The 25,828-nt window shown below is 32.0% G+C and overlaps 2 protein-coding genes and 1 pseudogene across 2 annotated transcripts; 1 reads left to right on the forward strand and 2 right to left on the reverse strand.

Annotated features, from left to right (window-relative positions):
* Positions 1-1,068: 1,068 nt before the first annotated feature.
* LOC133306514 (cell division cycle 20.2, cofactor of APC complex-like) lies at positions 1,069-8,589 on the reverse strand (annotated as a pseudogene).
* Positions 8,590-12,228: 3,639 nt separating this feature from the next.
* Positions 12,229-13,188, forward strand: LOC133306515 (E3 ubiquitin-protein ligase SIRP1-like). The gene has a single exon (XM_061506839.1). The coding sequence runs from the start codon at positions 12,229-12,231 to the stop codon at positions 13,186-13,188; it is 960 nt and encodes a 319-aa protein (XP_061362823.1).
* A 588-nt stretch (positions 13,189-13,776) lies between these two features.
* On the reverse strand, positions 13,777-16,296 carry LOC133306513 (probable pyruvate kinase, cytosolic isozyme). The gene is made up of 3 exons (XM_061506838.1): positions 15,982-16,296; positions 15,066-15,527; positions 13,777-14,745 (listed from the first exon to the last, which is right to left on the reverse strand). Exons 1-3 carry the CDS (start codon positions 16,228-16,230, stop codon positions 13,933-13,935), a joined length of 1,524 nt encoding a protein of 507 aa, XP_061362822.1. The 5' UTR covers positions 16,231-16,296; the 3' UTR covers positions 13,777-13,932.
* Positions 16,297-25,828: the final 9,532 nt, after the last annotated feature.

A 25,828-nucleotide genomic window follows, 5' to 3' on the forward strand; every position in this document is an offset into this window, starting at 1 on the left:
GTATGTATCATGAGCATTAATGGTTTGTGCTTTTAAGAGCAGCATGCTAGCATCTGCATCTAGGATCTATCCAATAACCCTTCCATTATTTCCGCCTTTTTCTTTCAGAGAGGGAGAGGCCATAGAAATCCATCAGAATTCTACATCAAGCAGCATCCATCAAAGCATAAAAGAAATTTTACTCAACAAGGTCAAGCAACTTCAGAGAATAAATAACAATTTTGATAAACAAATAAACAAGCTAAAACAAAAATGTACCTCCCCACTATTTAAAACATAGAGCTCACCAGCGAATTTGCGAGGACCACAGGAGAATCTAGAAGTGTAGTAGGACTGAGTCCAGGTGGTATGGTCAAGTATGGAGACTGAATTTCAGAATTAAGTGAAAGGTCAGAAGATCTAATGCTTTCTGCATTCAGCCTTGGAGCATTAAACCCAGCTCTAGCAGCCATTCTTTCAACAAGACCACCCCGTGAGCTCGACCCTCGGTCCGAAAGCTCGAGTCAGTCAAGTGGGCACCAGAATCACCATCTTGTGCCCTATCTTTCATCTTACCTTCCCCTGTCTCACCAGGATCATGAGTCCCATAAAGAGAGATCCCCAGTTCTATCAAGCTAAGCTATTGAAGTGAAATAATAGGGAATATAGCTCACACCAACTTTCTCCCCACTATGCTTTAGGAGAACAAACTTCATACTGCTGTTCTTCTTTATGGTGGGATAGAAACCATTAACTTTTTCTTCTCTGAAGAAAGATCCCATTACAATCAAAAGGTCACTTGTGCCCAAAAGAAATAAAAAATAATGTTATAACTCATTCCCAGGGACAACTCATTACTAGTGCTTATGACTTACACTTGACAGCAAAATAAGGTGACTTGTGGGGATGTGACTCTCAAAAACACTAAAAACAGGGAAAGAAAGATTAAAAATTCAAAGTGAAAAAAAAAATCCAATCATACATGGCATTCCTTCAAAGTAATTAGCTCTTTCTGTACAGATAAATTCGCCCACTATGTACATGTATTTGTCTATACATTTGCCTGGATATACTTACAAAAAAGGATCATGGAAACTATACAAAATGAAATATTTTTTAATACAAAATCACTCAGGGCAGGAGGAATACCCCTTAGATATAACACACAATATCCTATACATGTCATCTTCAACGGATACGGTTGAAATGAGCAAAGAGCTCAGTGTTTGCCTTCGATACTGGTGGTTTGCATGTTTCTGGGGTTCCAAATACCTTCCAAAATTGCAGCCTCTCGTCCCCTGCTGCAGTTGCCACAGTACACCCATCTGGACTCTGTGTCATAAACAACACGCTGGAGGTATGACCATTGAGCTCTGCCATCTTCACCATAGAAGGATATTCCCAAAGAGTGAGCTGGTTACGGGTTAAACCATGCGAGCTAATCAACTAACGCTCATTCTTGTTCCACAGCAGAGCACACACTTGAGATCCTGTGCTAACAGAGTTCAAGCATGCACCAGTGTTTGTGTTCCAAAACCTAACCCGCACCTCTACCAGAAGCTAGCATATTTTCCCGAAATGGACACCAAGCCAGTGCCTTTACAACATCTTTGTGCTCGTCAAGCCTGTGAAGCCAACGAGTTGTTGAATTCGAAGAGGCCATGGATCTGTCCCATATATGAACGAGATTATCATTGCCTCCACTCGCCAATTGTCTTCCCGAGGCAGACCACTTCAGCCCACACATACCCCGTTGATGTCCACTGTAGGTTCCAACAATGTGGGATCTTACTCTGACATCATTGTTAACAATTCTACCATCCAATCCTCCTGTTGTGAGGATATGATTGTTCCAAGCTAGTGAACCCACTCGTGATTCGTGTGCATCCCTCAGTGTTCTCAGCTGCGTTCACCAAATCATACCATATAACAATCAGAATGCATAAATTTCAATTTTTTTTTTTTTTAAAAAAACCCAAAAAAATAGTAAATATATATATATATATATAAAACCAATGGCTAAACGTTGAAACAAATCTTCCTCTGCGATACTAAGAACGTTGCTGCTACCCCAGTCCTGTGCCTTTTTTTTTTTTTTTTTTAATCCCCGTGGTTTTTCATCTCTGTCTCTTCGTTTTTTTTTTTTTCCTTTTGGTAAATATCCATCTCTCTTCTTAATATTATTAAAAATTTGATTAAATATATCCACTTTATCTTTTTAATTCATAGAAGAAAATAAAGTAATAAGAAAAAATAATACAAAATGTCATGAAAACTTCCACTATATAATAAAAGACTAAAAGAAAAAAAAAAGATAAAAAGCGTCTAAATAAAAAAAAGAAAAAAAAAGACTAACTATGCTAAAAATCTCAACAGTGATAGAAAAAACTAAATTTTAAAAAATAAAAATAGTTTAAAATATATATATATATATATATATATATATATATATATATATATATATATACTGAAAACAAAAAGTTAGAAGAAAAATTTAGATAAAAAACAAATAAATAAAAATAGCAAAAAATTTGCAATTATGAAATTTTAATATATTTGATTTTACTTTTTTTTTCTTCATCTATTTTATTCTTTTTATTTAGATATATTTCGTTTTTTTTATATCTCTATTTCATTCTCTCTCTTTTTTTAAATTTTTTTTATGAAAATCTTTAGTAGATGGGTGGCACAAGTTAAAAAAAAGAAAAAAAATGTATTAAAAAAATCAGAATAAAATAAACTATAAAATAAAAAAAAATAAAAAATGCCCAACATATCTAAATAAAAATAGTAACAAAATTCCATACCAAAATATAATAATAATAAAATAGGTTTAAAAAAAATAAGATAGATCAAGGACAGAATATAAAAAATAATTGTGATTTTTTATAATTGTGATTTTTTGTTTGTTTCATTTCTATTTTATTTCATTATTTATCTTAAATTTTTCTTTTATTTCTCATTTCGGTATTTTTTTCATTTGAACTAATTTTATTATTTTATTTTAATCTTTTTTGCCACTGCTCTAATTTTAACATATTTGACCTTATTTTCTCTTCTACTTTTTTGTCTTTATTCTTTTTTTATTTAGACATATTTGATTTTTTTGTATTTTTTATTTTAGTCTTCTATTAAGTGTTCTAAATTTTCATAACATTTGGTTTTATTTGTTTTTAGCACTTTATTTTCTTCTTCCAAGAAGGGTAAAATATGTATATTAGTTAAGTTCCTAACAATGTTAAGCATGAGTGTGGATAAAAAAATCACAGGAATCAAGTGATTAAAAACAAGCATAGGGTGTAAGTGATTCAAAGTAATAGGGGATTTTTTGAACTTTTCCAAAAAATATATAAGCAAGGTATATTTACTCCTAAGTTATTTAATTGGGTATGAATCATGATATATTTTAAATTAAATTTAATAGGATATTCTTATTTATTAAATTATTAAATTATTAAATAAAATTAACTCAAGCTGCTAATTTAAAAATGAAAAATTCTCAAAATAATTAGGCTACGTGTGGAACCTTAAAAATAGGCTAATGACATTTCTCTTTAAAAATGACTGTTGCATTTGATCCACTCCATGTCTTCTCAGATTGCATTGGGGTTATAGATTGGATGACTACGTTTGCCCATTCATTGTATTTTCTTGTTTTCAGAAATAGTCATGTTTCTTATGTAGAGGAATAGTTTTCAATCACATATTTTGTACTCTTCATCTGTTACTCTGTACTAGCACATGGCTTGCTTATCAGTGAAAGATGTTAAACCATACGAAAAAGCTAATAAGTTGCTTGCCAACAAAGAGGAATATTTAAAAAAATGTCAGTACACCCTGAGTAGAGAAAACAGGTATGCATTGTATGATCATGTTTCTATAAATGTTGCTCTTGTAACATTCCTTTGAGATATTGTTAATTATGTGGACCAACTCTTTGTAGTATGATAATATGCATGGATTGGGAGGAGCAACTGATGGGTCACCAAATTAGCCCAAAAACCATATGGTCTAGGAGGACCAAAATGAAGCCTAAGTGGATGAGGGATTTACTGGTGTGATGACTAGTGCTTAGGGTTGGACAAGTGGCCTCAAACTCAAGAAGGGGGGGAGGGGGTGAATTGAGTTTTACAAATATTTTCGCAAAATGCCTCACTTTCTTTCTTGAAAAAGATTTTCTTGAATTAATATGATTTATACACAAGCAAGGCTAAGAGAATAAAAATCAATACAAGCAAATAGTATGCAAAGTGTAAATTTAAATAAGCTCAAGTAATCAAATAATGCTAATGTAACGAGATAAAGGGTTAGAGAGATTGCAAACACTATATATCCTGGTTCGGTCACCACCATTGTGACCTACGTCCAGATTGAAGCCGCCCGTTCAACTTTCCACTAATGATCAAGCTTCAAAGGTGCTTGACAAACCACTACAACCTTCAAGACTTTTGGTTCTTGAAACCCTTACACTTCCACTCACTTTCTTAGGCTATGAGCAACCTTTACACTAGGGTCTCACTACCCTCAACTCAAATAAACAGAATGAGAGTGTTTAGAAATGGATTTGTACTCTTGAAGTACAGATTATACAAGTTGAAGCTTATGGGTATTGATCAATGACACAAGAATAAAGCTCAAAGGAATTTTATGATCAATATGAGTAAAAACAAGCAATGAATGAGTTTAATTCAATGAGAATGATCAAAGATGATTGCAAAATCAATGGAACAGTAAAACTTGGCTTGGTGGTTCGTAATAAATGAGTTTATATAGGTGTTGCCACGAAACTAGTCGTTTATAGTCGTTACACTGCTTATTGTCCAGTAAGTATTCGAATACTTTTCATGAAGTATTCGAATACTTCATGTGGTATTCGAAAACTTTTCTTAAAGTATTTGAATACTTTGTTCTCAGCACAAGTATTCGAATACAGTCAAGAAAGTATTCGAATACTTTCTTGACAGAACATCAATAATGTAGTTTTACGAGTTGTAAATCATTCCTTTTAGTCTCTAATCACTTTTAATGTATTTCCTTTGACTTGTACAAAATGTTTTGAGGTTACGAAATATGTCAAGGGTTTTTTTCATAAGCTTTCAAGTGATTGATGACATGGATAATGCATGCATAGAGTTAAATATCCTTTGAGCTCATTTATGCATCATTAATCAATTACCTTTACATTTAGATCTAAGCTCTCAAGAGCATGTTGCAATCTTGATCTTGTGTGTTGAATGATTTGCTCTTGTTGTCTTGTTGAATTGCTTCCTTGGACTTTTGATTGTTGCGAGTTGTATTATCTTTGACGTCGCTTCTAAGCTTGTTTGTTATCATCAAAACTCTTGTATAAATGAACTCTTCATTTTAAGCGCATTGGTTTCACACTTAGTGCTGTAAGGGAAAAGTTATAGGATTGTTCGATGGTTGGTGTGAGTAATTGGAGTTGGTTGTTAAGTGGTTAGATTTTGTTTTACCTTGCTTGTGTGCATTTTTCACCTTTCAGTTATTTTCCTCTTGTGTTGTGGCTGATAGCATTTGCTGGTTGTATAAAACATTGTATTCATTGTAAATGAATATAGAGAAATATTTGAAACCATTGTTTTGGTTAGGAGGTACTCTCCTTCGAAGAGAGAAATTACTATTGCTCACCTATCGTTGTTGAATCCAACTCCAAAATTCTTTATAAAATAGCACTATCCTTCATGGATTTTCTTCCGCACCTACAAAGAACCTTTGACAGTGGCGTGGATCCTACCACCCTACAAAAAGCGCAACCAACTTACATCAATAGTGTTAACTAAAATGATCAGAACAAACATGGAAGGTTTTAAAAACGCAGACAACTACCTGTTCATCCAACAAAACCATTTCAACATTATCGTCAAAATCTTTACGTTAAAAGTTAGGAACTTTCCAAGCCCGAACCACCTTCACCTTAATCCTCCAGTCCTCCTTGGCAGGATTAACATCCTTCAGAAAATCATATTTTGAAAACATATTTTTGGTAAGACGAAAAAAGAGAGAAGCAAGAAGCGATTTCGTTGAGGAAGTAATGTGCAAACAACTGATATTTGGCAGCAGCAACAAAAGAAAAAAAAACATAAGCAACAAAATCGTCCCTTTGTATAGAAAACACAGAAGCAGATGTATTTTTTTAAATTCCTTAACAAATCCAATGCAGAAAGTAGCTCAACATTAAATGAGTTGTCTGCCACCATTCAGAATTCAAAAATCAAATTTAAAATTTCAAGTTTAAATTAGTTAATTTTTGTTTGAGTCAAATTTAGAATTTAAATTCTAAAAATACAAACCAAGCGTTCAAAAAATAGGAAATATTTTGTTTTTAAATTAGATGCTCGAAATCCTTTTTAAACAGATATTAAAATTTAAAGTTTAAAATAGTTAGTTTTTGTTTGAGTCAAATTTAAAATTTAAATTTTCAAAATACAAACCAAACGTTCAAAAAACAGTAATTTTTTTTTTTTAAATTAGAAGCTCGAAATTCTTTTTATCCTTTTTAAACAGATATTAAATTTAAAGTTTAAATTAGTTAGTTTTTGTTTGAGTCAAATTTAGAATTTAAATTTTAAAAATACAAACCAAGTGTTCATTGCATTATAATGCGTATTTTTTTTTATAAATTGTTAATATTATGTCTTTCTAAAACAATGTGGTATAAGTTGTTAAAAATTATATTTTTATATTTTCTAACAACGATTTGTTTTTTTTTTTGTAATACGATTTGTTTTTTTTTCCTTGCCACAATGAGGAAGATAATTTATAGTTAGTCAAATTTAAAGTTTAAATTAGTTAGTTTTTGTTTGAGTCAAATTTAGATTTTAGATTTTAAAAATACAAACGAGCGTTCAAAAAATAGTAAATATTTTATTTTTAAATTAGACGCTCGAAATCCTTTATATCCATTTTAAAGAGATATTAAAATTTGAAGTTTAAATTATTTAGTTGTTGTTTGAGTCAAATTTGAATTTGAATTTTAAAAATACAAACCAAGTGTTCGAAAAATAGTAAATTTTTTGTTTTTAAATTAGACGCTCGAAATCCTTTTTATCCTATTTAAACAGATATTAAAATTTAAAGTTTAAATTAGTTAGTTTTTATTCTAGTCAAATTTAGAATTTAAATTTTAAAAATACAAATCAAGCATTCAAAAAACAGTAAACTTTTTGTTTTTAAATTAGATGCTCGAAATGCTTTTTATCCTTTTTAAACAGATATTGAAATTTAAAGTTTAAATTTGTTAGTTTTTGTTTGAGTCAAATTTAGAATTGAAATTTTAAGAATACAAACCAAGCGTTCAAAAAATAGTAAATTTTTTATTTTTAAATTAGACGCTCGAAATCCTTTTTTCCCTTTTTAAACAGATACTAAAATTCAAAGTTTAAATTAGTTAGTTTTTGTTTGATTCTAATTTAGAATTGAAATTTTAAACATACAAACCAAGCATTCAAAAAACATTAAATATTTTGTTTTTAAATTAGACGCTCGAAATACTTTTCATCATTTTTAAACAGATATTAAAATTTAAAGTTTAAATTAGTTAGTTTTTGTTTGAGTCAAATTTAGAATTTAAATTTCAAAAATACAAATCAAGCGTTCAAAAAATAGTAAATTTTTTGTTTTTAAATTAGATGCTTGAAATCCTTTTTATCCTTTTTAAACAGATATTAAAATTTAAAGTTTAAATTAGTTAGTTCTTGTTTGAGTCAAATTTAGAATTTAAATTTGAAAAATACAAACCAAGTGTTCAATGCATTATAATGCGTTTTTTTTTTATAAATTGTTAATATTAGGTGTTTCGAATTTTGAGATGCATCAACAAATTAGAAATTCTTTTACCCTTTTGTATTATTATTATGTTTTGAATTTTTTTAAAAAGAATTGTGGAATATTCACTTTTTAAAAGGATATTGATTTCAAGGCTAATTATGATAAATTTAATTAGAAGATAAAAATCTTCATATACCTGTATTATATTTTGGAATTGAAGAGCCATCAATTTATCTTCTAGTTCATATTCTCAACATGAGCATACAAAATAGAGCTTTTCTGTTATCAAAAAAAAAAAATAGAGCTTTTAAATGCCTAATTAGATTGAATTAGGCTAGGCACTTATACAATAGGCACAAACAAAATTAAAAAAAGTAGAAGGATAAATTAATAGTGATAATTAAAGCAAAAAATTCCTAAAAGAAAAATTGCTTTGAAATATGTTGCTGGGTTGCACTGGTCTAGCATCTGACACACTTCAACATTCTTTGAAGAAATAGATGATGGTTTCACGAGGGTCAAAGTAGTAGTATCATTCCTATCCAACTCATCTCTCTCATCGTCACGGTAAGCATATCTGTCAAGAATAGACATAAATTAAAGAACATCAACAACAATGCGAAATAAATTATGTATGGAGAGGAAGAATAGAAGGGAAAGCTCATCTTGCTCTTACAGACATTAAAGATAGAAAATATAAGAACTTTAAGATAAAGGGGAAATTTTTACCGTTTTGAATTTTGAGATGGTGCTCAAAAAGTACAGATAACACACAGGAGAGAAAAAGACAGAATTGCCAAAAGGCTGGGACGATCCACGCATTATGCCATTGCTCGTTGTATACTTTAAAGTTAAGACATTTTATTATATCATTTCATTTATTCATGATATTAGATTATGCAGAAAATACTTGTAGAAGAAAAACAAATAGAGAAGAATGTCATACCTTCCTCTAAAGAAGTACAAAAACAATATCCCAATGATTCCAAATCATCTCGTCGGTTTTGTTCTACAACAAAATTGCAAAAAAAAAAGTAAAAATATTACATATTCATGTGATAGAACAACAATATGAGAAGATGAAGAAGATAAACACATAGATAAGAGAAGAAATATGTGCACAGAAGTTAATTACCAAATGAAAAAATCAATAACACAAATCCTATTTATACACAAAATATTTGCATTTTTTACAAAATATTTTTGTTTTTTTAATGATTATTTTTAATAAAAAAGTAATGGGATAATAAATGAGCTGTCAGCCACCAACAATTGTTCAAATATTTTTCCACCCTTTAAAATTCAAATTCAAATTCAAAATTCAAATTTAAAATTAAAAATCCAAATTAAAAATTGAAAATCAAGATTTCAGAAAGTAGTGAGACATTAAATGAGTTGTCTACCACCAACAATTGTTAACATATTTTTTCAATTGAATTTAATTACAAATTCAATTTTATTTAATATATTTTTATTTTTATTCTTTTTTACCTAAGAAGAAAAAGTTTTAAATATTTTGTAATGTGAACACAAAGCTAAAAGTGAAGAAGAAAATGACACGTTAGCAAATTTGTCAAAGAATGAGTTTCCTTTAGAATATTAGATTGGTTTGACCGAATTCCATGAAAGGAAAATATCTTTGGTGCCACCGTTTATTTATTCTAGGATATGTGGATGGATCATGTACAAATATTTAGATACTCAGATCCTAGTATAAATGAATTATCTATTAAAATTTTTCTCCAGTGCAAGAGCTTTTAACGAAGTTGCTGGAGTCTGATCTTATCGGAAAAAAAAAAAAACAGAAATTCTATTTTTATGTTGCTGAAAAAAGAATTTTATGTTGCTGAAAAAAAATTGCAAAAAAATAATAATTATAATATTAAAGCTATTTAGTTTTTCTCTCTACTTAGATATTGTCGGCCGATGTGGTGAAGGAAAAAAAATTATTTATCATTATAAATATATATTACCTATAATATATAGTTATAATTAAGGGTATAACATATGTTGAGCCTATCAAACCTATTAACTCATTAAAAGCTTAATTTAAAATTTAGGCCTGACCTATTATTAAAAAAAAAAAACCTGACATGTCCTATGAGGCCTTTTAGGCCTACCAAGTTGCAAATTAAGCTAAAATAAAAAAAAAATGAAATGTCTCATTCATTAAACAATATTTCTAAAAGGGTCCAAATTATAAAAATTCTCAAACATATTTTTTAAGAATACAAGTTTTTAAATAATATTCATGACAACAAAGATATGATAAATATTAAGGTTACTAACTTTTAGAATAAATAAATAAAATATATGTTAAATATTTTTTTTTTTAAAATTAAATAAGCCAGCTTATAGGTTAAAAGGTCAGGCTTTTCATGTAGGCCTTATTTTTAAATAGGCTTCTCTACAAGCCGCAACCTATTCTAATTCCCTAATAGGTCAAGTTATGTCGAACTTAACATATACTAGATTATAGGTCTCTCTATGTCGATATGACCTATTTACACCCCCTCGTTATAATGAGTTGCTCGAGATAACTTTTTTCCCGCCACACCAGAAAAATGGATTAAAAAAAAACATGAAAAGGAAGTGTTCAGACGGTAGAAAATGACAACTCCTCTCCTTGGTTAATGGCCTCTTATGTTGGGTAGGAACCCAACTCTAATTTTCCAGCAATATCAACTCTTCTAAATCGAACATTAATTTCAACGATGTGATAAATGACTAGCTGGGATAAAAATAGATGACCAACACATCCGTATAAGAAGTTTTTCTCCTCATTTTCCATATTATGTCTACATATAAAATTATGATGTTAAATAAATCAATAAAATCATCAAATCAATTAGACAAGATTTCAGTATTTTTTATTATTCTTTCTGAGAGAAAAAAAAAATCCTAATATTTGCAGTCTCGTGACTCAAATTGGATAACTCTCAAATAACTCAAAGGAAAAGAAGGGATCTACATATATATTGCACCAACACCGACACGAGAGACAGGATCCGATATGACACTCTAATACATTAATTCTAAAAAGTATTACATTTCGACACGTTAAGACACATTTTGATATTAAATAATATTTTAATTTGTGTAGTGTATATTATATTTAATATTTAATAATTTAATGAAAAAATAAAGCTAAACTTATAATACCCATAAATTTTGTAAAAAAACATAAGATATTACAAATATTTATATTAAAATCAATAAAATGATAATTACAATCCAACGAATCTAACAGTTGAACTAAAACTGCAACGTTACACAACCCTTTGAAACTTTTTTGAGTCTCTGTAACGTGTGTTAGAATAAGTGTCGGATATGACACGTCGGATTTTTTGAAGTATCGATACATAGATCCACACCCTCTTTTATCCGGAAGAAAATTTTAATTTATCTGAATTTTTTCGAATATTTTATTAGCTAAAAATTAATAAGGCTTGTTTCATAATTCATAAGTAGAGTAAAACGTCTAGTACTAGGCTACTAGCAAATGAAAAGGAAAATTGTATGGATTAGACTTTAGACCAACGAGGATTAACTCTATCGTAGATTCGTAATATAAGGTCCCTGACTCAACCTCTGCTTTACCAAATCAAAAGTGTATGAATTAGAATCAAGTGTACCAAAAAAAAAAAAAAAAAAACTTCTAAATCCATGGAAATAGGCCTATTTTTATTTTAGGAAATTAAAAACAATCATATTCGGATGAAGCCTAATTTTGGTTGTCACGCACGTGGAAGAAATTTTCTCCAAAGTTCGTTCTCATAACTTTAGAAAACTCCAAATTCAGATCCAAAAGTTGTGATGGAAATTAAAGTTAATGGCCCTTATCAGATTTTGTAATGTAGCTAAAAAAGAGTATGTTGCAAATAAACCATCCAATAGCCATACCTCTGCATAATAAAAGCAAAGCAAGCAAATACTACTTTCAAATTTAACCTTAATAAGCAATATAATAGAGAGCACAAAATGATTGGTGAAAACCTTCTAGCTAAAACAAACCAAAACTAAAAAAGAACATTTACAGGAGTTATAAGAGGACATTAAGATCATTGAATGTTTTTCTTCATCCACTTTCCCCACTCAAAAATGGTACGAATAATTTTTATCATGTGTTTTTAATTGTTAACCAAATCTCATTTGATGATACTTTTTTTTTTTTTTCTTTTCTATGAACTATTGGGCTATCACATCTAATCTTAACTGGGAATTTGATAGTTTGTTCTTTGCATGACATATCTCTTTCAGATTCTTCTGCTCTACATGTGTAACTAAAGGGTTACCAAATCTCCTTAATGAGATTTCATTTCTGAGTATTTGAAATTCTCCACAAAACAAGACCACCTTTGTTGAATGGTTATTGTTGATTTGCTATTACTGTTGCCCATTTAGATAAACAAGAAAAAGGGAGGATTTAAGGATTGCAATAAGTTATGTTCAAAAAGGGATATGGAGAATCATATGGAGGGTGTGCACTGGTGCAACATGTGCTCTAAAATGGTGAATCCAATGACTGAAGCTGAGAACAAATGTCCATTCTGTGAGACAGAATTTTCTGAGGTAATGGACAACCTAAGGGACCAGAATGAAACTGTTGATATAAGATCAGCTTGGGTGTTCTCACTTTATGCCCCAATCTTTCTAGGCTTGATGGGTGCTTTTAGCCCTTCTCTTGCAAGCATTGGTTCACAAGAAAGTAGCAGTTCAAGAGTTGAGGAAGAGGTTGAACAAGAGAGGGAAAATGAACTTGTACTTGGGGGAAGGAGAAGAGCCTCAACAACTCCTATGATGCATCTCTTTAGGGGTCTTCATGTTAGGATGGTGTCTGAATCTGAGAACCAAGAAAACAATAGGAACTTAGATAGCAGTATACTTGTCATTGATTCATTCAATGAAGGGGCCTTGATTGTTAGAGGTCCTAACTTGAACCACACAAGTAGTCCGAATGAGAACATTGTTGGTTCCTTAAATGACTTTCTTGTAGGATCTAGCTTTGATTTGTTGCTACAGCATTTGGCACAGAATGTCCCTAGTGGATATTCAAGTGTAAACCCTCCAGCACAGAAGGCAGCAATTGAAGCAATGCCTAGTGTGACTAGTGAGGAAAAGTTGCAGTGCACTGTATGTTTGGATGATATTGAGATTGGGAGTGAAGCCAAGGAGATGCCATGTAAGCATAAGTTTCATGGTGATTGCATTGTCTCATGGCTAAAGCTCCATAGTTCTTGTCCAGTTTGCAGGTTTCAGATGCCTTCTGAGGATTCAACTGTTGAAGCCATTTTGGGAATTGGAAATGGGGACACTCAGAACAGTGAGCTAGTCAGGGCTAGAGAAGAGAGAACTAGAAATGGAAGGAGGCATTGGTTTCCTATGCTGCAGTCATTTAATAATTTTCTTCCTTCTCCTTGATCAATATTTTGTTAGGGTTCTAGTGTCTCTCACCCTCATCAGGCATCAACAGCTATATCTAGACACTGTCATGCTTCTTAAATTCTTCCTAATTGTGTATATGTTTTAGACTGCCTAGTCTGACTTTATTGTACCATTAAAATATGTATATATTTTTTAGTTTTCAATATTTGAAAATGCTGAATAAATTTTAATAATGTTTTATGTAAAATGTCAATTTAATCCAAAAGCTTAAGTTATTAGGTGAAGACTATATAATGATTTTATATATATATATTTTTTAACATGTCCCCTCACACAAGAGTTCATTGGGTTTGAAGGGTGGACAATGCATTAGGCCCCACCTACTTGTGCTAAAAAACTTCACGATATTTATTAATAGAATGGAGGTAGTAAAAATCGAACTTCGTTCTGCATTGGTCAAGGAAACTTTAATATCATGTAAATAATTATTTTAACTCAAAAACAAAAATTGTTAGGTGAATGGTACATTAATGATTTTATATTATATTTCTCTAGTATTTTCAACTCAAGATGAATGCACTTTTTATCTTTACCAATCCAAAAGAAAATGAACATGGTGCCAATCTTCAATTCCCATAAGGGATCATCTTCAATCAAGTCAGATACAGGACAAAAAGCTATTTTATGAAACTTGAATGAGTAAAAAAGTTAAAACAAGTCTAACAACAAGAAGGAAAATTTAAAAGAAAACAACGCATTGGTCCTAGTCTTGAGTCTTCTTCAGTTGACATCCAATATCTTGATCAAAGTAGCAGATTCAACTCGGTGCAATGCTACAATAGAGTCTCCAGGCTTGCACAGCTCATTTTTCTTTGCATATTGAAGAGCAAACTCTATGGTTTCTTCTGTTGATTCACTCTGGGAAGCTCCACAAGAACCTGTGCCCAAAACAGGTATCAGGCCACGGTAAATAAGGCTATGCCTTGCTGGGTATTCCTCACTGCAGAACCAGTCTAAAGAATCTGTTGTTATCTCAGGAACTATCACTGACAAAATTGGCATGCTTGGTCTGTACTTTGCAACCAGCTTTGCTGTGGTTCCACCTCTAGTTAGAACTAAGATAAGAGCTGCATTGCTGCAACTTGCAGTCCTAACTGCCGCAGAAGCCATACTTTCTAATGGACTCATTGGAGATAAAGCTGTTTCCATCTTTGTTTTGAACAGTTCATCATAGTTTATAAAATTTTCTGCTTCTGAACATATTTTAGCCATGGTTTGAACAGCAATGTCTGGATAAGCTCCTGCAGCAGTTTCCCCACTAAGCATAACACAATCTGTGCCATCAAGAACTGCATTTGCAACATCAGTAGCTTCAGCACGGGTAGGCCTTGGAGATTTGATCATAGACTCCAACATCTGAGTGGCAGTCACCACAGGCTTTCCTTGTAAATTTGACTTATGTATCATAACTTTCTGAGCAAGAAAGATCTTTTCAATTGGAATTTCCATTCCCAGGTCACCTCTTGCCACCATAAATGCATCTGAATTTGCAAGTATCTCATCAAAATTGGCAATGCCCTCTTGATTTTCAACCTAACATAAACAACAAGAGAAATAAGTACAAGCTTGAATATTAATCAATGTAATATACTGATTTATTTTGCAACTCAATATATTTTTTTGTCCTGGTAGGTAAAAGTTCAGATTAGGGGAAGACACTCCCCATGTAAGGCCAGAGAAGACCAACAACCTCACTGAGGGTTTATGGTGAGATTACATATCGCGCCAAAGAGGGAAACCAGAGAATCGAACCTGAGACACGACTAACGTCGGCAGAAGATTCGACAAGTGTGCCGACCCTCATCGGCATAAAGTAAATATAATTTTGCTTAGAAAGTTGACAACAAGAATACCTTGGACATGAGAAGTATATATCTTGCATGCTTCCCTAGTAGATTTCTAACCTCCACAAGGTCTGAACCTTTGCGAACAAAAGAGAGAGCAATCATGTCAATCTTATTAGGAATACCCCATTCCAAAATGTCCTCCTTGTCCTTCTCAGTCAAGGTTGGAAGATCAACAACTACTCCAGGAAGGTTAACATTCTTTCTCTCACCCAGAACTGCAGAATTTTCACATCTACAACGAACCAAGCCATTCTCCTTGTCACATTCAAGGACAGTGAAACTAATTGTCCCATCAGCACAAAGAACATTACTTCCTGGATTCAAATGATGAGCGATCTTCTTGTAGCTCATACTGATCATGTTCTCATCACCTTTTATGCTATAATCAGTTGTGATCGTAATTTCTTGTCCTCTTTCGATTTTTATGGGCTTCCCATCTTTCAGAAACCCTGTTCTAATCTCTGGACCCTGTAATATTTCGAACATAAACACAAATATATATTACAAAATCATTCTCAAACCATGACTAAGATAATGAAGTTCTCAATGAAGCATCACCAATTCCACCAAGCACCTCAAAAGAGTATCCCCAAAAAGATAATTTCACAAATTTGAAAACTTTGCATATTTCTCAGAAGATTATGGATACTGGGCATAGGACTATATACAAAACAAAATCCAAAGTCCTTTCTTTGTAGATATATATCATATTTTTTAATAATAATTATAATAATAAAAGCTATTGAAAACAAAAGATGCATATATACCCAGACGAAGAAACCTTAAAAAGAACATTAAAGAGAGAAAAAGAAACCTTGAAAAGAACATTAACTTGAAAAAGAATTTGAATTAACAACAAAACATACATAACAGAAAGAGTAATAAGGACAGAAGAGCATAGATAATATTGTAAAGTTCAAACCTTGGTATCCAACATTAGAGCACAAAGAATGCCTGTGTTATTCATTGCAGTTCTGAGATTATCAAGGGTCTCTTGGTGGTAAGAATGAGAACCATGAGAAAAGTTGAAGCGAGCCACGTTCATCCCTGCATTCAGAAGCTTCTCCAACATCTCCACTGACCTACTTGAAGGTCCCAATGTGCAAACTATCTTGGTCTTTGGCTTCATACTCTTTCTCACCATAGCTCCACCTTCTAGCATCTTTTCCATGGATACTGTTGAGATATGAACACAATGTATGAAAAATAAGAAAGAAGTTAAAGAAGACAAAAAAGGGGTTTTGAAAGGGTTTTTCTGAGAAAAACTTTATGTCCCACAAGGAATATATAGGTACATGGCATGATCAAGATTCTGGAAAACTTGTTTGAGAAATTAGCGTTTGCTTGAAATCCAAGCAATTTATTTGTTTTTATAAGACAAATATATTTGGACGATCAACTTTAGATGGTTTAAACTTTAAACATGAAATAGAATATGCTCTTAAAATACCTGAATAAAAATAAATAAATAAATTGAATATAATAAACAATAAAATTTATTACCTCAATAATCTTTATAGAAATAGAGGACTTGGAGCAGAGAAGTGAAACAAAACGATTGTTTATAAGCAACAGGGAAATTTCGTAGTTGTGCTTTATTAGTTAGTACCCTTGTCGAGAGGTGGTATTTATAATTATGATTAGTAATAGGTTTGTTTTTTCTAAAGTTATTTTCATGTTTTAAAACTCCATCCACCTCCCAGGTTGACCCGGGTCAACCCTGATTCCTCTCCTCTGAGGGTTGGGGTCTCAAGTTGGACTTTATATGCACATTGACTCCTCCGACCCCCAAAATCCGGCCAGGTTTCAGTGACTCCCGGGTCAGAGGGGTCAAAGGGGATCACTGCATGTTTTTTTTTAAAGAAAATTCCATGAAACAACGTTGATTTATTAAAAAATAAAAATAAAAATACTTACAAACCTAAATCTAATCGTTCTCTTCTCTCCAAACGACCTAGACTTGTGGTATCTTGATAATTTGGTATCATTAGAATATGAGTTTTGTACTTTTGTATCTTGATACTTTAATTAGGTTGTGTAATATTGACTTGTGGTTATAATTGGTGAATTATGTTAAGGATATTTTGAATCTTTGGTGATTGGTGATTTGCTTTTTAATATTTTCATATAGGATATATATATTTATATTTTTTCAATATATAAAACCGGGTCAGCGTAGTGACCCCGTGACCCCCCGGTTGAACCCGTGACCTCGTGACCCCTGACCTCGACCGGGCCGGGTTTTTAAACACTGGTTACTTTAGATAACTTTATCTAATGTACATCGAAATGACATCGTTTTAGGGCAGAAATCATGGTGTTTTCATAATTTTAATTTATTTCAAGGTTATAATAGTCTTTATCATTCTAATTTTTTAATTTTTTAACCCCAAAATGACGTCGTTTCGATGAACATTAGACAAAGTTATCTAAAGTAACTTTTCTAAAGTAAATGAAAAAATATCCATATAAAGATAACATGTCAAAAATATCACACGAAGTCTCACTCTAAATTTATTTTATTTTTTCAAAAAATAACATTGTCATTTTTAATTTTATTTTTAAAAAAATTGAAAATAAAAATTCTCTTTCAATTAATTATATTTTTTTTAGTGTGTGTATGTTTATGTGTATATATTAAAAAAAAATAACTCAATTAATGGGATTCAAAATTCAGTAGATTTGTTTCAAAAAAAAGAAGAAGAATTCACTAGATTTTTTTTAATGTACTGGTGTTGTTAACAATAATCAATAGCATGCTTTTGACTTAATGACATGATGTTCTCTTTTAGTTTTAATTCAGTTATAATTGATGTTGATGGCATGATTTTGGCTTCGAGATATAATGTTCTCGGTTATTAGTTATTAAGGTTCAATTTTAATTTATTTCAATGACATATACTCTGACTTAATGACATAATATTTTCATTAATAATAATTTTGATATTTTATATAATAAGAATATTTTTGGATAATTAAGAGATGTACGTTATAATCATAATTAATTTAAGTGATAAATTTAATATCACGCTAGATTGAGTGATGTATATTATAATCACATGATATGAGAGCGAATTGTTTTCCTTTTATCTAACACAAACCTACCTTTTATACAAAGTCCAAAATGCCCTTGAGAGAAATAGGAGTTTATTTCTTTTCCCAATGATGAAAATACAAAACAAACATTTTAAAAGTTCAATATAGAAAAATATAAAAATCAAAGTATATAATAGTAAATTAATTTACAATGAAATTGAAAACAGAATCAATTATAAAGCTATCCTTTGCCTCCGCTTTCGCTTTACCTTAAATTATGTTGGCACAAAGGAATGGAGAAGTGAAGTGGGCATCTGTAACTGTTGTTGCACTTTCATAATTAATTTTATATCTTATATTTCCAATCATTCCAAGAAAAAGAAAATCCTTTTTTTTTTAATTTAGTATTTAATTCAAGTGTCTCCCTGAGACAAGGGATTGAAGAGCACGATAACAGTGCATGCATAAAAAGAGTGAAAGCCCTATTTGGTTGCAATGTTCTTCCGTAGTTTTTTTTTTTTTCCCTCACGCAGAAAGGCATCTTTTTTATGCTCACATGGAGGGCATAAGGCACAAGCGCCCGGATATGTCTTCTTTAATATTTCATTCTTTTGCAAATGGTATGGCGCAGAACTATTTGCATGTTTTGAGCCACTAACAAGGAATCATGCAACTAGAACAGAACTTCAAAAGCATTCAACATGCTAATGCTAGCATCTAATCAATGCCGGAGTTAGTTTTTTTTTTTTATGGGTTAAATTATATATATTTTAAAATTTATAATTAAAATAGAAAAATTATATAATTGAATAAAAATACTCTGTTGAGATATAAAAAACCATTAATGTAGCCTCACCCAACAGTTCTTTACATGGTATCAGAGTCTCGTGTTCCGGATTCGATCATCGCCGCCCCCCACTTTCTTTCAAGTGGAATTTCTTTGTTCGCACAGGTAGGTGGGCCTGTGCATTGTCTACATTTCAAGCTCAGTGGGCTCTCTTGTGAGAGGGTGTATTAAGATATATAAACCATTAATATAACCTCACCAAAGCTTAAGCTTTTGGGTTGAATTTGTTATTTACATACTCATAGTACATAAATCACAATACGATATAATATAATGGTAATAAAAATATTCAAATAAATTATATTGATATTTATATCTGATACACATAAAATCTATTTGAAATTAATTAGAATATAGAATAAATTTTATTTTTTTAAATCATAATGCTACTATTCTTATCTTATTTATTTATTTATTATATATTGATATTTAGATAGATATCAAATCTATTTGAGATTGGTTAGAAAACAAAAATTAATTTTATAATTTTTAAATATAATTTTTATTTCAATTTTCAGAATATAATTTTATTCTTCTTATTTGTTTATTTATTTATTGTATATTATTATTTAGATTGACATTAAATATATTTGAGATTTACTATAAGATAAATTAATTTTAATTATTATGTTTAAATATACTTTCTATCCATGTTTACTTGTTCTATATTTTTTCAATACGTTTATATTTTGTATCTGATCAAACCAGCTCAATATGGATTGAGCTAAATCATACACGGTTGAAGGATGAAGACTTTGGGCCTTAAAACGTGTTTCATGGGCTGAAGACGTTCACTGTATAGGTGATGGTTGGTGAAGACTTCTGGCATAATGGAGATGACTGGGGGTACTTGCAAAGACACTCCGACGCTCAAGTAAGTATCAATGCAAGGTTTATGTTATGTTTAATGGGAATCAGATTATCATACATGAGTTTGTGCCCTTCATATTTATAGCAAGCCTTATGCTTAGGGGTGTTCAAAATGTCCAAAAGAACTAAACCGATCCATAACCAAACTGCTCCACATTTTAAAAACCGGTTTCATATGAAAACGCATTTTATTTTATAAACTGGTTATTTACCAAACCATAAAAATAATTGGTTATCCTTAACCAAACTATTTTACAATTAAAGAACAAATAAATATTATCTTTTATCCTTAACATTAAAATGTGAAAATTACATAAATATGAATCATTTTTAAATGTGAGATTATTCGAAAAGACTCAAATACTAACAAAATTTATCGGAGAAAAATATTCAATCGAATATTTTGACAAAAATCATATTACGTAGAAAATAGAGACAAAATTTTTTTTTGTCAAAACTAGAGACAGAACAAGATTTTGTCATAATCACTGACATAAATTTTTGAGGGACAAAATATTTCAGTCAAAATTCTTGATAGAATCTAAATTCCGTCGAAACTTTCGACAGAAACAATTCTGTCAAACTTTTCAACGAAAAATAATTTTGTAAAAAATTTTGACGAAACACATTTTCATAAAAAAAATTGACAGAAAATAATTTCATCAAATTTTTTTACGGAAAATATTTCCGTCCAAATTTTTGACAAAAAATATTTCCAACAAAATTTTCAACAAAACACAACAGTGAAAATTTTGACCAAAAATATTTACGTAAAAAAATTTGACGAAAAATATTTAAGAAATTTTTTCTTATGGAAAATATTTGTATAAGAAATTTCGACGAAATTTTTTTTTGTCAAAGTTCTTTACGAAATCTAAATTTCCTCCAATCATTTCCCTCAAATTTTTGACGAAAAATATTTTTATAAAACATTTTGACGAAAAACATTTTTATAAAATATTTTGACGAAAAACATTTTTGTCAAATTTTTTTATCAAAATATGGTTCGTCATAAAATTTTTAGGAAGATTTTTCATAGAAATGTTTCCATAGAAAATTTTGATGGAAATGTTTTTTATCAAAAAACTTGACGGAAATATATTTTGTCAAAAATTTTCGATGAAAATGTCTTTCGTTAAAAATTTCGACGGAATTTTTTTTGTCAAAAAGTTTAACGAAAATGTTTCCGTCGAAAACTTTCGACAAAATTTGAATTCTGTAAAGAATTTTGATGAATTTTTTTTCTTCTAAAATTTTCGAAGGAAATGTGTTTCGTGAAAAATTGTGATAGAAATTTTTTTTGTCAAAAATTTCGATGAATATGTTTTTTTGTGAAATATTTTGAGGGAAATGTTTTGACGAAATTTATATTCCGTAAAAAAATTCAACAAAAAAAAGTTTCCGCAAATTTTTTTACAGATATGTTTTTAGTCACAAAATTTGAGGAAAATATTTTTCGTCAAAAATTTTTGTAAAAAATTTTGATGGAAAAGTTTTCCGTAAAAACAAGGTGAACAATTTCTATAAGAATCATTTCATCATGAGAGTTTCAAAACAATGAAGATTCTTGCAAGAAATAGTTGGTCAACTACCTATAACCCGGAGAAACAAACGACTACTTATAAAAAAAGCACAATACATCAAAATTTGATTTTGAATTTGTTAAAAAACCGGTTTTGAACTTGATAACCGGTTTATGGTTCATAACTGATTTTGATTTAAAATCGGTTTTGAATTAAAACCGGTTTAAACCGGTTTTAATTCAAAACCAGTTATAAACCATAAACCGGTTTTAAAACCGATTTTAAACCGGTTTGGATAAATTAAAATTCGATTTTTTTTAAAAAAGTGGTTCGGTTTAAAATCCAAACCGTTTAAAACTGGTTTGGTTTAGTTTTTGACAATAACCGAACTGAACCGCTTCATGCACATCCCTACTTATGCTGTTTTTGGTAGACATCATGCCTTCTTATTGGTTGTTATGGACTGCAGACTTATTTATCTCAACTCGTGCCTTTCAGGCTATAAGTCTACACATTTGTCTGTCTTCTTAGAGTGGTGGCAAGCTGGAGCTGTCTTTCGTGTTTTGGTTTGCATGCACGGTGGATCTCATCCTATCATAGAATCCTTCCTTAGCCTTTAAGTTACATAAGGATGTTTTGTGCAATAAAGCCATTGCGCTTCTTGGTCCTTCTGCGCGATGCCTGTATCACGCGTTATGGGGCTTGTGTTCTGCTTGGGCCTTTTCTGGGCCTTAACCTTGGTGGGCCTATGTAATTATCCATATCAGTTGCCCCCTGGCTCGCAGCTTTGTACTTTGTAAGTAAAAGATGTGAGATACTGTAGTTTTGTACCTTACACAAAATCTTTTATTTTATAGTTATCTTTTGTCTATTCTTGCGCTATCAGCCAGATCCCGTGCTTAATGACAATGGATAATGGAAGCATCATCGTTAACCCACAGCTAAGAAATGATTGATTAGACTATAACTGTCAGAGGCATTAAATGCTACCGTAATTACGTGAGAGTTTTAATTGCCAACGTGGGGTGATTTAAACTTTCACCTTTTTGCCTTCTTCACACGTGATCCTTGTTGCCGTTTCAATCGACCCGTTTTACCCAAATATCTCTCGGTAACTTTTCATATTTGTACTGTACTTCTCCGTGGAGGGAAATCTTCTGCGCAAACGAAAATATTCTTCTCTTTCGCTGATTGTGTTCTTGCCACGTCCTGCTGTAATCTTCCCACCAGAAGTATAAATTTAGGTATGTACCTTCTCCTTCTCTTCATCTTTCCGAAATATGTTCAATCTTATTTGAAGCTTTGTATTTCATCAGATTTTTACTTAGCAATCCTTTTTCTTTCCTTGTTTAGTTACTTGGTTGCTCGTAGAATATTTCTGACAAACACCAATTTTTGGACTTTTTTAGTATGGCCGAGAGGTTTGACTCTACCGGCCCCCCTCCAAGTACTTTCCCCAAGTCTAGATCCCTAGGAACTGAAGAAAGGTGGTTGGCGGGCAAGGGTATTTCCCCCTGGGAGAATGCAAAACTTGAGGGAAGTCTTCCTCCGACACTTCAAAGATACGAAAGAGGATCCTTATCCCGAAAATCAAAACGCGGGATATCTAGAAATTTATCTCAACAAAGGTCATCCCCCTTTTTTTGCATTAAAAATCTCTATGCCAAACAAAGTTGCCAACCCTATTTGTATCTCGAGCGATTCCAGTCCTAACCTTGTGTCGAATCCGCGTGATTATATAGGTATTAACCCTTTAGATTCTGAAGAGTCCTCGCATTTGAGTTCATCAGATTCAAAGCGCAATAATCCCTCACCTATTGCACAGAATGATCCTGCAGAAGACAAAAGCCCAAGCCCACTTCCGCTAAGTTTTGTCTACCCTGCAGGATATCCTTATAAGAAACGAAAATTTGAAGAGAAAATCAATCGTTCCTTTTTTAGTTCTTCTTCTTCTTTCGACTCCACTAATACTTCCTCTTTTGACATAAATCTTATTTCGCCAAAAATCAAAGAAATATTGGCTAAGCGCAATGCTGCTGGAGAAAAGAAGAAGCAGCGTCAAGACCAGGATGCTGCTGGGGCGAGTACGTCCGGTTTTTGCGATGCTAAACGTTTGGAATGGGTGTCTGAAATCGTGGGAGATATTGTATCTTATTACATTTTACCAAGGGAACTTGAAGAATTAAATGCTGCCATCCACCTGACACAAGATAAAGTTGACGATGATAGGTGAGAATTGTCTGTTGTACCCAAGGATGAGCGTGTGTGCTCATCCCGCGCCAGCGTTTCTTCAAAACATTTCCTTATGATGTACAACTATTATTTTCTAACCCTTGGAGTGCGCCTGCCTTTTTCTCCTTTCGTAATGAAACTACTTGAGCATATTCAAGTGGCACCATCCCAACTTCATCCCAATGCGTGGGGTTTTATCAGAGTTTACGAGATGGTTTACAAGGCTTACAACTTGTTCCAGTCACCGGAATCCTTTTTGTGTATTTTTAATGTGTTTGGTTCTTGCAAGAGTTGGGTCTCTTTTAGAGGGAATATGAAATACAAGTTCTGTGATTCGTATCGAAGGAGGATACACAGCTGGACCACAGAGTTCTTCAAGATCTATCCTGCGCGGGATTGTCATCCTTTTCTCTTAAGTGAAGAAGATAACTCTCCCATATTTCTCCTCTATTGGACCAGATATCCTACGGATGAGTATAAATTGAACATTTCTTTTTCGGACTTAAACGATTATGAACAGAAGACAATCACTACCCTGTGTAATATTGCGCGAGAGGTATCAGACATTGGTTTTCTGAGTGCCTTCACTATTCTGAACGAATACACTAAGGAAGATATTAGAGTCTTCTTGGGTAAATGCTTTGCTGATTCTTTGCATACTTAATTATTTTATCTTCATGCACTTTAACATGTTGATCTAATGTCTACTTTTGTTATGTGCCAGATAGCGCAATGTCTTCCAAGTTGAAAACTGTAGAGGCTATGGCTGCAAGAAGAACATGGGGTAGCTCAAGCCCTGCTGATGTCAATGTGCCTACAACAGGTACTTGTGCATCACCCTCAGGTGCACAATCAAGTCATGGCGCAACGCGCCTTACTTCCCCTGGTCCTCATATCGCCAAAGAAATGCCTTCCCCTTTAAAGAAAAAGAAAGAAATAATCCAATCATTAAGGGGCAAGAAAAGAAAAGCCGCAGAATCTAGCCCTTCTTTCCAAGATTCAACCTATTGGGGAGGTGATTGGGACATGGAGGATTGCTTATATGCTAAGGGAAAAGAAATTGGCTATTTGATTGAAAAGGCTGAGATGGGTGACTGGGAAAGAGAGGTGGAAAAGAAATATGGCAAATCAACATTTAATGTCGCTAACTAGTATGTATAGTACCTTGCTTAATCTACATAAGGTTTCCTATCTACCAAAGCATTTTTGGCTAAAGAGCTGAAAGAGTTAAAGGCCAGTAATGCTACACTAAAACGCAAAAGACTAGCCTGTCAAACCAAGTGAAAGACTTATTGGCAACCATTGGGTCCTTAGATGAAGAGAAGATGAGTCTAAATTCTGAGGTGGCGAGATCAAGGACTGTTTCAAAATGAGGTTGTAGGCACTTCTGAAAATATCCTTGAGCAGGTGTTCGTTTTTAATCCAACGGCGAAGCTGGAGAATGTTCATTATCTTCATTTTGTGAAGAATGGATAGTTGATGAAGTTAAATGACCACCAAAAGGAGAAGCCAATGGATTTAGTAAGCGCAATCGACATCGAAACTCCTGTGCAGCCAATTGTGCCAGAAAATACAGCAGACAACCAAACTGATGCAGCAGATGGGCCTCGTGATATGTCCATCTAGGCGATTTAAGACCACCTTCCAAATCTTCGTTATTTTGTTTGTACTAATGATATATTATATAAGACAATTATCACATGGTCTGGATAATGAGTCCAAACTATTTGATTTTGTGCTGGATAATGAGTGTCTTTATATATTTATAATTTATCTTCAATTCTTAATGTGTCTTCTTGTTCTTGTGTTAAATTGTAATATCGTTTTCATATGTTGCGTGATGTGAATTTGACTCCTAATCTGGGTGCTATAAGCTTTTAAGTATGAGGGTGCATTTCATTGCGCCTTTATTTGGCACTATGTTTTGTACTTTGCTAGTGCTTTAAGGTTTGCAAGATTTTGTATATAGTTAGAGTTCATATAATTGCATACCTTATTGTGCATGTTTTCTTGGTTTGATGCCGCTTGAATAATTTTGGATGCCACTTTAACTTGTGCGTTTTTCTTCGCGTAACAGAAGTGTATACCAACGAAGTTTTTGATCCTTTTCATCCTGTGCACTTCTTTTGACATTCTGTGGACTTGAAGTTTTAGCCAATTAAGGTTTTACCTTCCTCTTTCTTTGTATCAGAAGTTTTAACCAGTTAAGGCTTTACCTTCCTGTTTTTGCGTATTGGAAGTTTTAACCGGCTAGCTCCTTT

Source organism: Gastrolobium bilobum, unplaced genomic scaffold (assembly GCF_033153095.1).
Source record: "Gastrolobium bilobum isolate Gb01-03AN ecotype WA unplaced genomic scaffold, APGP_CSIRO_Gbil_v1 utg104923, whole genome shotgun sequence".
NCBI classification, from domain to species: Eukaryota; Viridiplantae; Streptophyta; class Magnoliopsida; order Fabales; family Fabaceae; genus Gastrolobium; species Gastrolobium bilobum.

Excerpts from the sequence above, each read along its gene's own strand:
- LOC133306515 (XM_061506839.1), top strand. The coding sequence starts at position 12,229 with ATGGAGAATCATATGGAGGGTGTGCACTGGTGCAACATGTGCTCTAAA.
- LOC133306513 (XM_061506838.1), bottom strand. The coding sequence starts at position 16,230 with ATGGAAAAGATGCTAGAAGGTGGAGCTATGGTGAGAAAGAGTATGAAG. Across the intron at positions 15,528-15,981 it reads CTCTAATGTTGGATACCAAG|GGTCCAGAGATTAGAACAGG; the intron begins GTTTGAACTTTA and ends GAAATATTACAG. Across the intron at positions 14,746-15,065 it reads ATATACTTCTCATGTCCAAG|GTTGAAAATCAAGAGGGCAT; the intron begins GTATTCTTGTTG and ends TGTTTATGTTAG.